This window comes from Chelonia mydas, chromosome 1 (genome assembly GCF_015237465.2).
Source record: "Chelonia mydas isolate rCheMyd1 chromosome 1, rCheMyd1.pri.v2, whole genome shotgun sequence".
NCBI classification, from domain to species: domain Eukaryota; kingdom Metazoa; phylum Chordata; order Testudines; family Cheloniidae; genus Chelonia; species Chelonia mydas.
The window spans coordinates 261,580,571-261,601,399 of NC_057849.1; the positions used below are offsets into that span (position 1 = coordinate 261,580,571).

The 20,829-nt window shown below is 46.5% G+C and overlaps 1 protein-coding gene across 1 annotated transcript; it reads right to left on the reverse strand.

Moving 5' to 3' along the window:
- Positions 1 to 287: 287 nt before the first annotated feature.
- On the reverse strand, positions 288 to 20,711 carry ERP27 (endoplasmic reticulum protein 27). Its single transcript, XM_007064026.4, has 7 exons — positions 20,404 to 20,711; positions 20,034 to 20,134; positions 16,426 to 16,563; positions 12,801 to 12,917; positions 10,409 to 10,534; positions 2,010 to 2,207; positions 288 to 1,267 (listed from the first exon to the last, which is right to left on the reverse strand). The coding sequence occupies exons 1-7, from the start codon at positions 20,519 to 20,521 to the stop codon at positions 1,229 to 1,231; spliced, it is 837 nt and encodes a 278-aa protein (XP_007064088.1). The 5' UTR covers positions 20,522 to 20,711; the 3' UTR covers positions 288 to 1,228.
- Positions 20,712 to 20,829: the final 118 nt, after the last annotated feature.

Below are 20,829 nucleotides of genomic sequence, written 5' to 3' on the forward strand. Positions count from 1 at the left end.
CAATCAGTTTAAATTTCAATACCAAAAGTCATTTCAAACCAGCGAAACAAAACTTTTCATTTAAAAAATTGTCAAAAGAAAACATTTTGCCAATTTTGAAACTTTTTCCCCAACATTTTTTCAAGTAAAAAATGTAGTTAAAGCTGACCCTTGCCCAGAAAAAGTTTAGATTTTGATGATTCAACATTTCCCAGGGATAAGAAGTTTCACTCAGAAATTTCAAACTAGTTGTATACCTGACCCACAGCACTTCTTACTATTCCATTCCTCAGAAACCGACCCCCCGGCAACACATCACTCCATTGTAGTCTTTGGTTCCCACCTAGTTCTGCCTTTGTACCTTAATCCAAATTAGCAGCACTTCTTGTTTTTCCAGTTCTGCGCTCCCTGGCAGCTGTGCCAACGTACGTCAATCCCACCCCTGTAGTACCAAGTGCAATTCCAGCCCTAGACCTCCACATAGAAGCCCTCAGTCTAATCGTAAAACAGAAATATCTAAGTCAAACATAGGGCACTCCGAATATAAGTTGAGGAACATTATTTACTGAGTAATCTGACTAGTTAGATACAGCAAGGTTATTTAAATTCAGCCAAAAGAGAGACTTGAACCTGCTCTTTTAGAGATATTTAGGCTTATTACTTAAATTAAAAAAAAAAATCACACAAATTCAGAGAATTCACTTTCTGCTTTATTTAGTAAAATGTAATGCTATAGGTCATGTGACCTCAGGCGACAAATCAGCTTCTAGACCCAGAGAGATGTGTAAGGGAACCCCAACATGGTACCAGTGCCAGATGGGGGGGAGAGAACCATGTATTAAGGGGGCAGAGACAGAGTTATCAGGGAAACAGACCTGCCAATCTCTGCATAAACTTTCTGCAAGGCGTGTTTTTGACACGGCAGTTTCATCATATTGCCTCTTGCTCTCATATATGGCAACAGGCAGTGGGAACCCAGAAGGACCAATGCAGTACAGTGCCATGGTTCCTGGAGCATTAAGATGAGCGAGGGTGGAATTGGCAATTGAGAAGGAGAGAGAGATACCTAGAGAGGAGAAAGAGCATATATGTATATGGAATGGAGAAGGGTTGATCATAGTTGACTTGGCCTCATATTCCTATTGTCTCAGGGTCTTCAGAGATGTTGGGCACAGTGAACTCTTCTTATACTGAGTGCAGGTGGCACTGGGCAGAGCCACAGTGTTTTATCTGGTGATTGAGATGGGAGTCAGAGCTCTGTCTTCTCCTCTGGGCTGGGATCTTCTTTCTAAAATACAGTAGGGGCAGGAAAGTTGGGTTGATACCATCATGGTTTTCCGCACAGAGATTAAGGGGGAAGAATATTTAAATTCCTGCTTCAACAGCCTGTGTTGCCTAATTTCCCCATCCCATTTCAGTAGCCCCTGAGTTACTTTCATGGGGCATCACAGGCCATGGGACCTCTAGCACACAAGGGCTCTTAGTACAGCAAGCTAAGCCATTATAAAAGCAATAGAAGTTCAGCACTGAATGAAAATGGAGGTTAAGTTTCCCCTCCCTCTGCAAAGGGGTGGTGATTAATCTCAGGTAGATTTGGCCCAACTTTGAGTCCTTTGATCTGAAAGGTTCTCGGTGAATTTTCATTCTAAAGCCACGTTCTGTCTCCCTGACCCCCATTATAGCTATATTCAGGGTCCAAACACATTCACCCCTATTCCTAATCCCTACATCTTGATGCAGCCCTACTCTTCATCTCTCCAGGCACTGCTCTCAGGAAGGGAAATGGCTTCCTTAAATGAGACTCTCACACCAGTCCTGAAGTCAAGGAATATGACACCTTATTGCCCTATGCTAAAAAGTAAAAGTTGGGGCAGACAGGGGCTCTCCAAACCCAGTCAGCTGTACTATCGCTGAGATCTGATGCCCAAGCGTGGTGGAAGAAATGACACAGGCGAGGTTGCAGAGAGCTAAGAGTGTCCTGCTCAGAAGCATGTGAGCAGCAAATGCTCTCCCACATACTGTACACTCACCCTTTGCTTTCTCTCTAAGAAGCCATTGCAGAAGTCCTGCACACGCTCTACTGTGACCTCACCCAGGGGCAGCACATCCCGCTCCTCATCTGGCGTGTGGAATATAGCCAGAGCTGGCAGCTGGGACTTCTTCAAGCTGAAGAATGATATCACACGTTCATTGCCCTTCACCTTGCTGTCCACCAGGATGAAAAGAATCTGCATTGGAGAGAGAGCAAACTAGAGACCCTGAGGGACAGCAGACTCACATGATCACACAAAGATTTAGTAGGATACCATTGTAATTAACTGTAGATACTAGACCTCTACAGCCACACTCCTGCCCCTCCGGGGCTTGAGAGTGCTACTACAATCCTGCCTGTGTCTCAGAGAATGCAGCTTGTCCTCCAGTTGCCACAGAAACAACAACTATCTTGCCTCTTTATCCAGCCCTGCATGGAGCGGACTGATGGCAGCACTACGTGGAGGTAGCATACAGTCTGTTCTCTACACCAGATTTACAGCACCTAGACCCTTCACAATGTCTATTATACTGCATGTAATAAACCCTCTTTGTCCTTGGTGTTTTCATGTTTGCTTTCTATAAATGTTTGAGCATTCAAGCTTTACTAGCCCGACTGCTCTTGAAAAGTGCGTTTTTAGCTCAAATCGTCACTCAAAAGCTAATTTCAAATTGTGGGCCAAACCCTCAGCTGGTATAAATTAACACAGCTCCATTTAAATCCATACCAGTTTATACCAGCTGTATAGTCAATTATAAAACTCAAAATGAATGCTCTGCTGTTAGTTACAGTATATGACTCCAGGTTTCAGAGTAGCAGCCGTGTTAGTCTGTATCTGCAAAAAGAAAAGGAGGACTTGTGGCACCTTAGAGACTAACCAATTTCTTTGAGCATAAGCTTTCATCCGATGAAGTGAAAGCTTATAGAGACTGGGAGTGGCTAAGTCATTATGCAAGGTAACCTATTTCCCCTTGTTTTTTCCTAACCCCCACCCGCCCTCAGACGTTCTTGTTAAACCCTGGATTTGTGCTGGAAATGGCCCACCTTGATTATCATACACATTGTAAGGAGAGTGGTCACTTTAGATAAGCTATTACCAGCAGGAGAGTGGGGTTGTGTGTGGCGGGGGAGGGTGAGAAAACCTGGATTTGTGCTGGAAATGGCCCAACTTGATTATCATACACATTGTAAGGAGAGTGATCACTTTAGATAAGCTATTGCCAGCAGGAGAGTGGGGTGGGGGGAGGTATTTTTTCATGCTTTGTGTGTATAAAAGATCTTCTACACTTTCCACAGTATGCATCCGATGAAGTAAGCTGTAGCTCACGAAAGCTTATGCTCAAATAAATTGGTTAGTCTCTAAGGTGCCACAAGTACTCCTTTTCTTTTTGCAGATACAGACTAACACGGCTGTTACTCTGAAACCCGCATGAAAGTTGACAACTGTGCCATCTTCTTGTGCAATAACTACAGAAATATGTGTTCAAATGAGACCAACTTATATTGCACGGAAAGAACTTGTCTTTTACACTTAACTCCTTACACTTCTATCTTCGTGGACTGGCAAAGCTGAGTTTTCACTATTCTAACCATAGTGAAACCGCTTTCAGGGTCAGCATTTGAATGGAGGAGGCAAAGTAAAATAATGAGATGTCTTTTGAAATGAGGCAGTCTTTCAGATACACATAGCTACTTCAGCAATTCCCTCCAGTATTTTGACATACAGGAATGTGGTCCACTCACTGGTCCAGTGAATTTGTCAATGACCTCAAAGTGATATGCTGTTAAATCATCCAATAATTGGTCACAGTCTTTTCAGAAATTACAGACACCCGGGCATCAAACCAAATCTGTTACCAAGGCCCCTAGATCTGAAACTGCCCTTGCATTTTTCAACAAGTGATCCTCAGGGAAAAAATTCTTCAGCATCTGCACAAGGCAGCCATTTAAAACATCAGTCTGTGTCCATAAAAATCGATCTCCTCACTCTCTTTCAAGTGCTTCTTCACATGATGTCCAACTTTGATATCACTGGTGGGAAAATATGTTGTTAGGGTCATCCAAAACTGAAAGATCATTCTCCTATAGAGCATTATGCTGTCGAGTAGCAGCATGTTTCAGTTTTCCAGCATACTGCTGAAGCAGTCTCTGGATATCCCCATGCAGTGTCACCAGCTGGGTTGGGTATCTATACTTGGAGGTCTGGTATTAAATGCAGAAGTGGATCCAGTGTATAGTTGAGGAAGATGAAGATTAGTTGGATATAGTCCTGTAAGGGTAGAAATCAGCTCCACTTTTTCTGGTCTTTTCTCTAAGGAAAGAAAATAGGAAAAGAGGGCAGACCTCTTATGCAGTGTGTGACTGATTACTTTGTGGAATTTCAGCTCCCTGATGGGAACATGTTTTATGATTATGAGTGGGATTTCATTGGCAAAGAGGGCAAATTCTTTCAGCTTGTGTTGGCTCTGGTAATTTGGAGCAAAATGACAAGACCAAAATCAGCCATCAGCTCTTCAACAAACAGTGAAAAAGCTTAGCTGCAGCTATCTGCCAAGTGAGGTATCTGCAGCCTGTATTTACAATTTTTTGATTTGCTTCTTTTAGCCATGAATAACACAGAGTTGTGTTTCCCAATCATACAGCCATAGAGTCTGATGAGAAAAATAAAAGGGTTGTAGATGGGCATGCTAAACTTCTGAAGTGTTCCCATTAGATAGATGTGCCTGTTCATGTTCCTGATGTATAGTGTACCATGTCTAGAAATTAAAGGACATTGCAGCCTTTGTTTTCATACAAGAATCCCACAAGGATAACCAGCAGGGTCTCATGTCCCAGGTCTGTATTCTGATCCACGCACACACCAAAAGAGACATTGTGACCAACAGCCACCACATCATTTTGGTACCAAACTCCAAGCTTATCCCTTGCAGTGGGGATATCCTTTGTTGCTCCATGTGTCATCTTCTTGAGAACATCTGCATCCATGCAGTATTTCTTTATGAACTTCACCAGTCGTTCTCCAGCAGTAAATGGCACATTGTATTCACCTAACATGGAAACAAAACCATTCTGCCTCCAAGACATTTATGTTCACTTCAAGTGATAAAAAATCTGACACTGTCACCTGCTTGGCATTTTGGCAGTGCTTCTCCAAATTGACATGGGATTGACACCTAATCATCATCAAAGCTCATACAGAAGGTATGTTTCGATCTCTGTCTGCTCTCTGTCACCATTCAAAAATGCTTTTCCAGGTTAGTGGATAAGTAACACACCTCCTCTCCTTTCTCTAGTGACTTATCACTGGTTGAACATCTGGCTTCCTCTTCTAGCATTTTACAATCTTCAGGTTCCACTCTAAAGCAAAAAGAAATATGTATTGGAACAATAGCCCAGCAGCTGCATCATGTATCCGCCTAAAGCAATTCAAGGTACGGACTCAGACTGTCTCCATTGGGTGGGGGGCACTTCAGGCCCTCTCCACTGTGGGATCCCAGCCAACCCCCCAAATGGGTTCCCCAGCTGAGGCTTGAATTTCCTCTCAGTTGAAGAAAGGACCTCACATTGGAGATGACAGGAATGTTTCTCACACGCTGGCAGTGATGGCTGAGTGGCTTCTTCTCTTCCAGTCAGTGGTGTCCTCTTCAGCCTCTGGTAGGTCCAGTCAGCACCAGGGTCGTCTTCTCTTCCTTCTCCAGTCATTCTGGTTGTTGGCAGGATCTTCTTCCTGGACTGTCTGGGCATCAGCAATGGAATGCAGGCTCTCATTTCTTCCTTAGCTGGCAGGCTCAGTCGGCAGTGGTGGATGACAACAGGTGTTGATGCAGTGCTATAGGGGGACTGAAATCTGATACCCTTTACAGCGATGGTTCTCTGACTGAATTACTAATGTGACTAACCACCACAGTGCAAAATATGAATATTTACAACAAATCCTTTGCCACCAATCACAGAACAAGATTTATTCGCTGATCATCAATGTTCAGGCTGTGTGCGCAAAAAATTTCTTCTGTGCCACCGCCGAAGCAAAAAAAAAAAAAAAAAAGCCGTCGCCAAAGCCGGAGTGCGCGCGGTGTTTCGCCGTGTGCGCAGGGTTTAAGATCTGTGTGCGCGTGCTCACACACACAGTACTTTTGAGAATCTAGGCTTTAGCCTTTTTGTGCCTCATCACCCCATCTGTAAAATGGGGATAACAGCACTGTTGTACCTCAGGTGATCTCATGTTTGTACATTACAAACATTTGTACGCTGTCATCATGAATGTGTATTCCTCCCCCCGCCTTTGTTGTCTCTGAGCTGACTTACACATAGTTAGCCCTTTTAATCTTTCCTCAATGATAATTTCCTCTGGATCCCTAATTTTTGTCACTTGTCTCTGAATTCCCTTCAGTGTCTCTCTCCTTCTGGTAATGTGGTGCCCAGAAATAAACATCAAATTCCAGGTGTAGTGGCACCAGTCATATAGGGCCCAGTTCTGCCACCCTTGCAGTCAGAAGAACCTTACTCCACAAAGAGTCCCATTGGCTTCAATTGGCAGAGAGACTATGGCTTCCCTGCTTCATTATATGATGTCTTTGCATGTGCAGCCAAGGTTTCTACTGTTCATTTTGGAAAATCATGTCCAATTTGCTGTCAGCTAGCATCTCTACTTCTCCTTCATCGTTATTGCTTTCCAGAATTCTCCCTCCCATTGTCCACAAATGCTATGGATTCCTTTTCTCCAGATGCGCTAGGATCAAATCCTTTATTATTTTCTGCCCATGTTTCCTGCCCATCTGTCCTGACTAGTGTTTGCAACTTCTTCCAATTTAGTATCCTTCAGGAACCTCATTATATGCTGTTTATTTCTGCTTTTTGATCATGAATGAAGATGCTAATCTGGCCAGAGTTAACACAGTACACTAGAAATCTCCACTCCTACCATGGGAGTTGTATATCTTCACACTTCCAAATATTCCATTACCTGTTCTCTATCAAAAGTTATTTTTACTGGGTCTTCTTTCCATATTCATTGTTCAAACTTCTTGCTATATGATTTTCATTTAAGACAGATTTTCAAAAGAAAGTGCTGTATCTCAGCAATTTCTGAGTCATGATTCACTTCATCCCTCTCTTCAGGAAGGTTGCTCAATTCAGTAAAGCTCTTAAATGCAGGCTGAACTTTAAGCATGTGTTTAAGTCACATCAAAGTCAATAGGATTTAAGCAGGTGATTAAAGGTAAACATGTGCTTAAGTGCTTTGCTGAATAGGGATGCTTGGTTGAATTAGGGCCTAATGGGCCTACTTTCTCTCTAGTACTTTTCCCTAATACATTTGTAGAAGCCCCTCCTTCTTGCTCTTAACCCTTCTGACTAGCATTAACTCCTTTTGATTTTTTGCTGCCCTTTTCCCCCCAGTACCCTTACATGACTGTGTATTCTTTTTTTATTTGCTCCCTCTTTTTCCATTTCCAGCCAAACTAATCTAACCGCAGGCTTTCAAGCAGTCCTTCATGAAGCCCCATTGGCCACTCCTTATCTATCATACTCTGCAATGGAAAGGCATAAATGACTACACGAGGTGCAAGGTAACAGAGATCATCTGTCCTGCCTCCCAAGCTTTCTCTTTCATCTCTCTTCTTTAATACCATTGACATCAGCAGCAGCCTTCCCATTATCAAGGCTCACAGCCTTGGAGTTATCTTTATTTCCCATCAGCAGTCCAGCTATCATGGTGATGGGACATGCTAGAAAGTGGTAGATAAATGAGATCAGATAGACTGGACTCTCCTCAGAGCTAGGCTCTCATCAAAACCTGCCATGACTTCCTGTACACCCAGGTAAAATTCCTCCCTTCCTCTTTCCCAAACTGATAAGACAATCACCTGTGCCCTAGTTAGTGCACTCATGGATTACCGCAACCTCCTTCTGTCTGACCTCCCATATCTTCCTGCTTTAATCCATTCAAAATGCTGCCAGCAGAACAAGGTTTTTCAGCCATTTTTATCATATCTCTCCACCTTCTTGATACCCTTTCTTGGGTTTCTGTTTACTTCCACATCAAAGTTATGCTTTTCCTCTTCCCCTTCAGCCCCTGCCTATACCATTACCACCACCCCTTCTTCTTCTCTCTCTTCCTCCTGAGCTTCATTTAAAATCACTTTAATTCTTTGCTCATTCCCATTTTCTGCCATTTTTTATCCTACCCCATATGTCTGGAACAGCTTCCCAGTTAACACATCCAAAGCTCCCGCACTCTTGAGGCTTTCAGCTAGAACAGCCAGTCACTGCTCTGCTTAAATTGGGTTGGTCTGTGTTCTGCTGAGGTCTGTTTTGTTTCTCTTGGATTGTTCTATTTATTTTGCTTTGTTCCAGCTTGTGTTCTTCGGGGTCCATTGTGAGTTCAGATACCCTTTCAAGTCACAGTTCCTTCCCTACTCCCTGCTTGCTACTCAGGGCTTGTAATTTACTGCTGGCCTGTAGCAATAGTAAATAACTTACCCGCCCCCACCCCCGTGCTGGCTCAGCTTCTCGGGCAAACAGGTAAGGAGTGGAACCAAGGCTCCACTCATGCTCCCATCCAATCCACCACCACTCCTTGTTCATCTGCTCTGGGAAGAGAGTAGGCAGGCAAGTAGCCCTGCTTACTCCTTTGTGCCCAGACCTAAAGCCCAGGTAGCCCCCGTAGGGATGTAAGCAGTGGTTCTTACTCCCTCTCAGGCCTTTGTGTGGGCGTGTCAGCCAAGTCACCATCTAGCCCTTTGGGGCAGGGAACTTGGTATTGGTCTGGTACAGTCCTAGTGTTATGCAGAATTATGTACATCTCTGGCACTACATACATACAATAAAATAACAATAACAACAATAAATAATGGGTCAGCTCCTGAAATCTTCCCTCTCTTTTCACTCAGGTAAACTCCCATTGAGTTCTGCCTGAGTCAAAACTAACTAAAAACTGAGTGAGGAGTCAGGACTTGGCTGGCTAATAATTTATAAACTATCTGGATCTCAAAACACCATTTGGAAAAGTGCCTTGTGAAGTCTTGCTTGGAAAGTGAATTCATATTAGCTTGGAGCTGGACATGTCACAGGAATGGAAAACTGGCTGTGGGACCCTATTCAAAGGCGAATGATGGCAAAGAGCAGTGCACTGAATTAGACGAGATGTCTAGGGGTGTGCTGCAGGGATCAGTGTTAGGGCCATGCAGTTTGGAGCTGCATATAAACAGACATCATATAATTGAGGAAAGAGGGAACAGTTACAGGACACTGGTGAGACCACACCTACTGCACAGTAGCATTCAGTGAGTGTCTCACTGCTAAACAAATGTAGACATACAAGAGGGGATTCAATGGAAAACGAGTGGGGGGCAGGAGGTTGTTTGAGATCTATGTAAAGTAACTGCAAGGGATGCCTTTATGACTGGAGCTTAACCCTTAAAACACTGAGGATTAGTATATTTGCTCTTCAACCCACTCTCTCCCCCACTAATAGGTGCTTCAGCCCTCTGCCAGCAGCTGATCCATCCCTGGGCTCTAACGCAACAGCCCCAATTCTTTCCAGCTTCCATACCCTCCCACAAAAACCCCTTCCAAAAGGGCTTCAGCTCAACCCCCTGCCCCACTGTTGATTTCTTCCCCCAACTTGTCTGCCGCACCCAGGACTTCCTATTGCTGCCAGGTCTGCCTCCTAACTAGTTCCGTCCCCATGCGCTCCTGTCCAGCCCAACTGCAAGCTGAGAACCAAGCCTGGGAAGGTGGGCTGTTTGGGGAGTGCTTGTTTGTAGTCAGGGAGAGCAGGTGGCAGCGGCGAGGCAGGGGAAATCTGTCTGTGGAATCCCCACTGCGGGAAATCTGTTCACACGCCCAGGGGACCCACCTGCAAATCCCTTCAAACAGCAAATTCACAGGTCTTTTTTACCTGGGAACTAATGAGAGCTAAAGAATCGTTGTGGCATTCATGCTATCTGGCCATTTCAATAGCACTTTTCAGCATCCAAAAGTGAGCTCCAGCTGTATAGCCAGAGATCACTTGGCACACCAGTGGAATGTAACCATTGAGGGGGTGAAAGGCAGCAGCTGTTTGTCATCTCCCAACAAAATACATCAGCTATTTAGGACAAGAAGCAAAGAAGAGCACAATATCCAGCTGAAACCACAGGGCAGATTTTAGAGAGGCAGCGTGTGTTGGGCACCTTCCCTGTTAGATCATGAACCAAAGAGGGTTGAGCAGATTGGCTCCCTTTCTCTTGGACTATCACCTATCTCCACTTGCTTCTCCTCTTCCCCACTCACCTGGCCTCTGTCCTCCCTGGGCATGTGGGGTGACTTCCTCCCTCCCCCTGGGGGAAGTCACTCTTCTTCCCCCTCAAATAATCCTCTCTTCTGGCCTCTCCTCCCCTCCTTTTGGCCTCTCACCTTTCCTCGGAAGAGTTCCGCTGCCTCCCGGTACCTGCGCACTTGCTCCGTGTGGTCCTGGGAGGTCTTGTCTGTGAAGAGGAGGAGGTGGGTCTGGACTGGACTGTTGAACAAACCTATTGCCGTCTGCCAAAGACAAACGTGACACCAACAGACAGACACGGCAATTAGGAATAGTAAATCTGCTGCATTATTGGAGTCCTAAATCCCAGTGGCACAGATGAGTTCGCTCTCCACGAATCACAGCCCAGACCATGTTCTCAGATTGAAGTCAAACTCTGGAGGAACTGAAGCTGGGTCCCTGAAGGCTCCTAAAGTCATGGTTTGGGGGACACCCGAGCCAGGGGTCTGGAGGCCCTGGGGCTAAGGCTTGGAGGAAAGACAGAATGTTCAGGGAGAGAGCAGGAAGACAGAGTCTGGGGACAGCAAGCTGAAGCCCAGAGGGGCAAGAATCTGGAATTGGGAGCTCTTGAGGTGCCTGGATAACAGGGACCACAGGGAACTAGGGGTTGCAAGGGACTCGGGACTGGGATCTGGAGGGGATGGGAGTAAGCAACTTGGGGAGTTCATGGAGTTAACCAGGAAGGCTTCTCCAGCACCTCGTTTTCTTTCTTTAACATTAGCTGTGAGTGGTGGGGATGCGTCTTAAAATAGAAACTGTTGACTAAGCAACGTGTGAGCTGGGCAGGTGGGAGCGCAGAGGGTTAAGTCTCCATCTGCAGCTCTTGAGGAAGAAATGGGTTGGACGCCCCCCCACCCCCCAGGGAAGGGGGAAAGCAGGCAGCACACACTGGCCCTCTGTGAAGACACTCTGGGTTGGTACCGCCAATGGTGTTTTTTGCACAGTCTCCAGTTGGTGGGCAAATTGTCATCTGACTTTTCCCCCCACCCACTTCCTGAAGTGCCGCAGCCGCTCCCTCAAACCAAACAGAAGTCTGGCCAGGCTGCCTCTGACCCGCTGCCTCTCCATGTGCCAGTCCAGACCACAGAGGCAGCCTGTGTAAATGCCTGCCAGCATGTCTGTGAAGGAGAGGAAAGAGTGAGCCGACTAATAGGGATGGGGTCAGGGAGTGCATTTCTGTAACAGCCTTCCTTCAGGGAGCACCAGGTCTCAGGTAGTGTGGGAGGGCCTAAGTACCAGGAGTTTCACCTTAGCCTAATTGCTAGTGGACTTTCATCCACCCCCATAACACCTCTGCATAATGTTGCCTGAGGGTGGGAGAGGTCAGGACTGGAATAGCAGGGGGCTGCAAGTCAAGCGTGAGGAGAGCTGGAAGACCCTGTGGGAATGGACAGGCCTGGAGAAGCAGGAAGTGAGGTGAGTTGAGTCAGGATTGAGGTGCATTGGAAGTGCTACTTGAGAGGGCACAGGCCTGGGAAAGCAGGAGGTGTTGCAGCAAGCCATGGTTCAGGGGTCCGGGGGAAGCTGTGAGGGCCCAAAGAATGGAAGGTAGGGAGTTCTGCAGGGCTTGCTTTGACCCACGTGGCCTTATATTGTTTGGGGCCTATAATATACTTAAAAGAAACTAGTTTATTTATACATTTGTGAGCCTAGAATAAATATTAAACTAAAGAAAGGCAGGTATATTAGCAGAGCAGGTTGCACTCCGGGACTGGACCAGCAGGAGGCCCGCCAGGTAAGAACTGTAGAGCTGTGCTGTGGCCTAACGAATGAAAACAACATGGGAGCTCGAAGTCAGACTTGAGATGGGTGGGCTAAGTAGTTTGAGAGGGGGGAGGCAGGAAGAGGGGCTGGGGATTGAATTGAAGGAATAATGCTGCAGGTCAGGACTGAAGGGCTTCTGCAGAGCTGTGAGATGAAGGGCAGGACTCGAATAATAGATAATTAGCTGGCAGAACTCACCGCCACAGGATACCTTTGAGGCCAAGAGTTTAGTAGGATTCAAAAAAAGGGCTCAACATTTATATGGATAATGAGACTATCCACAGCTACATTAGACTGTATGTGGATGTTTGACGAGGGATAGAAGTCTTCATGTTTCAGGGCTTAAGCCAACCACTAATAGATCAGAGTTAGGAAGAAATTTCCCCTGTGGGAAATCCTCTGCAGGATTTCTTGAGCCTTCTCTGAAGCAGCTGCTACTGTCCACTTTTGGAGACAGCATACTGGTTTAGATGGACCACAGGTCTGATTCAATATGGTGATCCCTTTGCTCCTGTGAATACAAGGGGGCATTGCCCATCAGGAATGAGAGGCAGTGATAGAGGTGTGTGTACAGACACGTGCATGGCTCCTGCACTGTGCTCTTTGCCCACCAAGAGTCGCTGCCAGTCAGGATCCTATCATCCCTCAAAATGAAAAACCAGCCAACTAGACAGAGCCTAAGAGAAGGCGGGTTTGTGGGAGGGGGTTTTGGAGATCCTTAGTTACCACAGGGTTGTACTCTGTCACCAGTCGCAGCTCATTGATCCGAATGAAACGGCTCATCTTGGTGGCATCCATTTTTTTGCTATCGGTGAGTTCCAAATCTTGACGTTTGTCGTCCACCTACAATGATGCAAGGAAACCTTAAATCACTGCTGTTCTCCGTTCAGTAACCCTTCCCTGCCCTCTGTCCAGTGGCACGGGCAGACATACACAAAAGCTCCTGTGCACATAGACACCTGTGGATGCCTTCATACACACACCTTTCACCACCGGAAACTCTCTTGGGGACAACTGGGCCTATAAATCTGCCATCTTGCTCTTTCGCCCAGTCTCTTCCTCAAGCTTCCCATGACAGGACAAACTCATGGAATAGGAGGAAACACCAAGGGTGCCAGACATCCCTGTATCGTCAACTCAAACTCCACTGGAGCCAGGGGGGATTAGCTGACAATCTCTCCTGGGCCTTCTGGGGAGACAGCATTAAAAAAACCCAACTCCCTCCATCGCTCTCGCCCTCTCCTTTAAAAAAGTTCTGCTTATTTCATTCTTTCTAAAAGTAATAAACACTGGCACAGGCCTGTGTGGATTTCCTGGAAACATTGTGCAAGCAGGAAATCTCTCCAATAAAGAGAGGAATTTTTCCAGTACAGCCAAGAGAAAATCAGGCCTCGCAAAGATCATCTTTAGGGAACAATCCCATCCCATCTCCCCTCTCCAACCCCTCATCACTATCTGGAAGCTGTTTTATTGAGTCTCTTCCGCTCTCTTCCCCATAAACAGGGAGAAAGGGAAAACATCAAACAACAGCTAACCCCCGAAGTATAACAGCTACACATGCAGTTACATTTCAGGAGACGGCTAAATCAAGGGATTGGGCTGTGAAGCTATAGAACAGTAGAGTACAGCTGAGCCCTTTGGAATTTAATTGCCTTTTCCAAACACGCTGTGCTAGGCTCATGGAACTTGTGTCCACATAGATGTCCCATATTTTATTCAATATGTCTGCTCACCCTCTACATGTACGTTAGCTATGCCAGAGGTGTGCAGGCATGCAACCCTTTTTTCCATCCCATGGTCACTGTGTCTTTGATCCAATATGTTCCTATGCTCCTTTAAGTCACTGAACTAGTTGCTCTTGAAATCACAGGGGATGATTCTTCTCTCACTTACACTGATGTAAATCAGGGGTAATGCCACTGAAATCAGTGGAGTCCCACTAGTGCAATCCAAAACCAGCACAAGTAAAATCAAACAGGCCCTTGGGGCTGATCCAAAGTCTATCAACACCAAAGGCAAAGGCTCCCATTTACTTCAGTGGGCTTTGGACTGCAACCTATTGATTCCCATTCCTGAGAAATTATATTCAGATATACTCTTGGATTATGCAAAGGATGCATCTCTAAAAAAAGTGTTGCATTTAACAGTTTAGCTCAGATCCAAATGGCTCTGTCACACCCTACCCTCATAACATATAATTACCTCGATTAATTATGTCCTTTTTCTGTTGATCAAGCCAGATCCTCAGCTGGCAAAGATCAGCATAGCTCTACTGACTTCAACAAAGCAACACCAATTTATACCAGCTGAGGATCTGGCCCAGGAGAATAGTCATTGTGGTTTAAGTTTGGTACCCTTTATGGTGTTTCCATGCTATGCAAAAATAAAGGAACATTGTTTTATGTCTTTGATTAATTGCTGTCCTTTTGATTTGTCTGCCTGTCTTCCCAGTGCTTCCTCTGATGAATATTTTATTCCAAGTTCCTGTTCCAATTTCTTTTTTCGAAAAGATCTGATCCTACTCCTACACACTTATTCAGGAAAAAAAAATATCTAATATAAACTAACTTTTGTCAGTGGAAATTTTACAAACAAATTGCCAGTCAAAATTTATTCTGGCTTGGGGATTCGATCAGTTGTTTTTTTCCATTAAATGATGTTTCAGTTGCAAAAGTGGAAGAAGCATGCATTGGGAAGCTTGTATTTAATGTGAATTGTTTCAAATGTCATGCAATTGCCTCTATCAGTTTCCTCTATCCTCCCGCCTTAATTATCCTTAATCTCTCCCACATTGCAAAAACAAAAGATCCTTAAATGTCCTTGGAAGAAAATGATTACAACTAAGAGCCCATCGTAGAGATAAGTGTTTTTGCAGTTTGTAGCACCTGCTGACAGTAAATCCGGTGTCAACTACTAGATCTCATGTGATATTCACTCATTCTCTTTTACACAGAAGGGGGAGAGATCTAGCTACATTATATGAACTAGACTATCCATAAAGCGCCTGAGCTCAGCTCAGGAAGTGATTAGAGCAGGCAGAAAAGACAAAGGTGGCTTACACCATCTTTGCACCTGAGGCCAGCTGGGGACAGGAATAGTCCCTGGGGCATCTCTAATTTATGTTCTTCTGAAAGAGCCCTCTATGGGCCATTAAAGCAGCCCAGAACAGCCAGAGCAAACCGTACTCTGGCCACTTTCCTGCCTGCCCCAAATATGCCTTGCTCTTTCCCCCAGCCACTTTGCTGTCATGCCCCTACATCAGGGACTTCAAGGGGATGGGCACCACAGGGAACTCCCATATGCCACAGGCATTTCTGAGTGAGAAAATCTGCCAGCCCTGAGGGCCCTATACACTTGCAGAGCTGGTGTACAGGGGCAGCAGGGAACCCCAGAATCAGGGCCTTTCTAAAGATGCCTCAGATCAGGACATTCTTTACTAGTGAACATGAACAATGTTTATACAATAACACTATCCATCTTAGATATTTATAGGACACCCAGGCAACATCTAGGCACAACACTAATAAACTTATACGTTCAAAGCACTGTACAAACATTCACTAATTTATCATCACAGCATCCCTGGCCTTGTCTCCACTAGCCTTTTCTCCTAATTTTTTCCACCACTGCTAACCCCGGTGGAGCTCCACCAATGGAAGAAACAGCAGAAGCTGTAGGGAACAGGAGGCACCAGTGGTTGCCACTGTTGCATTTTTACTACCATGTCATCAACTACACTTGTTCCGACCAGGGCTAGACAATACAATAGTAAAAATGCTGGTGCCATATCCTTTCTGGATCTCCTGCTATTGCTACCTCCAATGAAACTGCACCAGAATTAGTAATGGTGGGAAATAGTGAAGTGTAAACACAGTCCATTGTGAGGTAGGTAGCTAGATAACTCTTATTATCTCCACTTTATAGCTCGGGAAACAGCAGCACAGAGATGTGTGATTTGCCCAGTACCACACAGTGAGTTAGGGAAGGAGCTGGGATTCAAACCCAAATCTCCCGGCTGTGTCTACAGTCAAACTGTTCCCGAACTAAAGTGGCTCAACACTACCCAATCACTTTTGAAAGTTTTTCCACCACTGTTTTAATTCACCCCTTGAACAGTTAGGATCCTACTCAAAATGCAAAAGTGAATTGTTCTCCAGAAGCCCCCATCCTTCCTCCTTTGGTCTGGCCTTCTCCATGCTAGCAGAAACCTTCATCCATATTGCCCTGAACATGTTCTCTGATACCCAGGCAGCGGTGAAGGGGAAACAGTTCTGGATCTCACCATTACAGAACGGTTTTCAGTGCCCTGAGCAACGTGGGCAGACGGGGCAGAGGCATGAGGCAGACATACCATGCGAAAGATGGAGATGGTATTGCTTGTGATGTTATAATGAGACAGGACCTCGGGGTTGGTGCTGAGTCCAAACGGCACCTCCTGGATTTTTCCTACAACAGTGTGGAAGTTCGAAACTTCTGGCCTCTCTAATTCCTGAAGGAGTGGGAAAGAGAGTAGAAAAGGAGAAGGAAGATGGAGACATGGAGGGAAGGAGAGATGGACAAGAAGAGAGAGAAAGGGCATGGTAAAAGGAGAGAGAAAGAGAAAAAGAAGGGGGGGGGGAAGAGGAGAGGTAAAGAAAGAGAAAATAATCTTAGAACCAGCTGAAGTTACTCACCCAGGTTTTCTTCTCCCTCTTGACATTGGCCAGACAGCTGCTTTGGCAGCAGCTGAGATTTGCAGGGACTAACGGTGACATCTTGTGGCCGCTCAGACTAGAGCGGGTGTAGGCACTCTGCCACTCTACCCTCCAAGTCTCAGGAGAAGAGGGGCTTCGTTTCCAAGCACAGCTCAAGTCTCCCCACCAGAACATGTGTTCCCAATCCACCTCCCCACACCCCACTCACATCCTGCTTGCTTATTTCTAGCTGTGTGCACATCATTGTGGGGAGGGCGAAAGCTTGGGGGTTAAGAAGTGACTGAGTGTCAGGGGCAGGGAATTGGGGAGGAGTCAGGGAACCTGTACTGAAGGTCAGGTAGGGGCAGGTAAGCTGATGGGGTTCAGAGAGAGGGAAGTGGGGGTCATGGAGACTATTGGGTATCAGAAGGAGGTGAAGGGACTGCGGAGGGCTTGAACATGTGTTGTATCTGAATCTAAAATCTGACTGTCTGAGGAGTGGGCACTGGAAGAAAGTTGGGGGGCTGGTTCCTTTAGCGTCATCCATTTCCTCCTCCTTAGTAATCAGCATAATCATTGTCCTTCATGTTTATTCTTTGTTCACCCCCACACACACACACCATCCCCTGCACAGCAATGTGACTGTGTGTGTATGAGTGTAAAAACAGGTCCTGCAAGCTAATCTCTTTTACCCCATACTCTTCCTCCTCATCAGCTTCTTCCTTCCCCTGTTTCCAGGACATTGAAGGGAAAGTCTCCCTCTTTCCCTACCTCAAGCTTCCCGGGCAACAACTCAAAAGATGTACGATCGGGACACCATTTGTCCAGAAATTCAGGTGAGGAGGCGGGCGGGAGGTGGGTGGGTGGGCAAGAGGGGTGAGGAAGTGAACGGGGAGGCGAGCGGCAGGCAGACGCATGGTGAGGAGGACAGCGGCAGTCGGGTGAACAGGAGGATGCTGGACGGACGGCGAGGAGACTAGTGGGGAGGCGAGCGGTGGGCAGCAGGCGGGCGGATGGAGAGGAGAGCGGTGGCTGCACGTTCCAGGTGGATAGCGAGGAGACTAGAGGGGAGGCTGATGTGTCCTGGGCCCCGCACCGCTCTAGGGATGGCCCTGGATATAATATCGAAATGGCTAGCTGAAACAAGGCATGGAACTATCCTCCCTGAGAGTGAGCTTGGGAGGCTTCCAGTGAAAAATTGGGTTTGATTTGGGCCTGTGGCCATCGCATTTCTCACACTTCCAGGGCATGTGCAGTGATAGTACTCTTTTCCCCAAGGACAGCATAATGTTCTGAGCGAAGGCAGGGTGTGTGCTGCATTTGTGTTATGCTAGTTCAGCTGCATGCTCAAAACCAGACTGAAGGTTTGTAGAGAAGAAGTATGCCTTACTGTGTGCAGTGAAGCCCAGCCTCATGCAGGGTGAAATTAACCTCTGTGCAGATGGTCAACGCAAGGCCTAGGCCCCACTTAAGAACGAGTCTGAGAGCTGAGCCAGGACATAAGTGGTGATCAGGCCTCCACCTGGCCCTCTGCACAGGAATCACTTTCACCCTGTGTGCCCCCCTTGTACTAGGCGTGCCGAAAGAGAAGACCCAGAGAAAATTCTGTGACACCATAGTCTGAGAAGGTAGCGCTTGTGTGGTAGACACTCAAACAGCAGAAATCATCAGTTCCATTTAAAACACCCAGCCTTAACTCTGCCCCTTGTGAATCACCTTGTGTTACATGGGCATGTATTATTTCTGAAATTAGAGAGTCTTTCCAATGAACCAGTCATGGGGAGTCCTTTATAGGCCCCCCACCTCCTCCAACCAAAGGAACATGTGGGTTAAGGGGGTAGAAGCTCCTGGGAAGCAGCCTGTTTGGACAGCACAAAGTTTCCCTCCCTGATAAAAGCCATGAGCCAAGGAAGCAACAGCAAATCGGTGGGGCTGGCAGGAGGCATCTTTGGAACCTTAGGCACCAGTGATGTCCTTTGGGGGCTACTTCCTTCTGTTCTTACTCTGGGTGTTTTGTTATCCTTCTTGCTGATTGGGTGCCTGCATAAGTCTCCTCCCTCACTGTCACAGAATCGTAGATATGTAGGGCTGGAGGGGACCTCGAGAAGTCATCAAGTCCAGCCCCCTGCACTGTGACAGGACCAAGTAAACCTAGACCATCCCTGACAGGTGTTTGTCGAACTTGTTTTTAAACACTCCAGTAATGGGGACTCCATGACCTCCCTTGGAAGTCTATTTCAGAGCTTAACTACCCTTATAGTTAGAAAGTTTTTCCTAATATCTAACCTAAATCTCCCTTGCTGCAGATTAAGCCCATTACTTCTTCTCCTACCGCCTGTGGGCATGGAGAATAATTGATCACCATCCTCTTTATAACAGCTCTTAACATTTGAAGACTGTTATCAGGTTTCCACTCAGTCTTCTTTTCTCAAAACTATACGAGCCCAGTTTTTCCACCCTTTCCTCACAGGACAGGTTTTCTAAACCTTTGATAATTTTTGTTGCTCTCCTCGGGACTCTTTCCTATTTTTCCACATCCTTTCGAAATTGTGGTGCCCAGAACTGGACACAGAACTCCAGCTGGGACCTCACCAGTGGCAAGTACAGCAGGACTATTACCTCCTGTGTCTTACATACAACACTCTTGTTAATACACCCCAGAATCATATTAGCCTTTTTTGCAGCTGCATCACATTGATGACTCATATTCACTTTGTGATCCACTATAACCCCCAGCTTCTTCTCAGCGGTATTACTGCCTAGACAGTTAGTCCCCATTTTGTAGTCATGCATTTGACTTTTTCTTCTTAAGTGAAGTACATTTCACTTGTCTTTATCAGTGCAGTGAGGGTCCTGCAGAGGGTCCCTCCACTGCAGTCCTGATCCCCCTGCCTTCCATTCTCTATTAAGGTCCTTTCTGGCCTTAAATTCTGTGACCTATGCTCCCCTGCATCCTTCCCTCCATTCCACCTCAATATTTCCCTTCTTCCATTTCCTATTCCTGTACTCCTTAACTCACCCCTCTATGTCCCCCCCCATTACCCCATCCCCAACTATGGAGTTCACAGAATGTTTACCCCTTCGCCCTGATCACTCTGCTTGTTTGTTATATCCCCTCCCCTTCTGCCCAGGTCTGTCTTTTCTATTTAGATTGTAAGCAGTTTGAGTTGGGGACTGTCTTTACTCTGTGTCTGTACAGCACCCAGCCCAAGGGGCTCCAACCCCAGTGGAATACAAGTAATCAATAGCAATGTAACCAGGGAACTGAGAGATTATCTAAACAGACCTGGAAGAATCCAATGACGGCCACCTCAGCAGCACTGATGAAGACTGTTGTGGCTGCAATATCTCTCAAAAGCACAGGTTTCTTTGTGTCTCCAGTGACGTCTGGAGGGAGCACGAGGACGAAATGTCAGAATCATATCAGGCATGGAGAGCAGCCCAGAGCTAAGAACCCACACACACACCCCACTACCACACACGCGCGCACTCTGTGCATGCTGATCTCGGCAGATCTCTCCCCCCTCTGGATACTGACAAACCTCTGTGAGGGGACTCACATCTCACATCCCTTCATCCACTGTACACGCTGACCCCAGTGGCTCTCTCACCCACCCCATTCGTTTTCTGGCCTGACCACAGGGTCACTTTCTTACCCTGGGGCGCAGGGCTCTCCTCAGCACATCCTGATGGGCAGCCCCAAGTGAGGAGGGAAAAAAAGAGACACCACAAGGCAGAGGTCGCCATTATCCTGATGTCTCCTCTCCTTGCCATGGGCTCTGCTTTGGACTCTGCCTGGAAAGGTGACACGTCAGTGGTTTCTTGGTCAGGCGTCGTTCTCCCAACAGTGTGGGAACTAAGCACCTGGCACTGGTGAAACCTTCAACTTCGGAGATAAAAGTCTGGCAGAAAGATAGGGTCCCAGTGCCTCACTGTTCTGCACAGGTGACAGGGCTGATGCCGAACAAACTGTCCCTGACACCTCTGCACTGAGACCAACTGGAGAGCAGTGACCCCTGCTGCTCCCACAGAGACATTTCCATGCTATGCACTCTGGAAGGGCAAGGCTGGTGAGACTACCC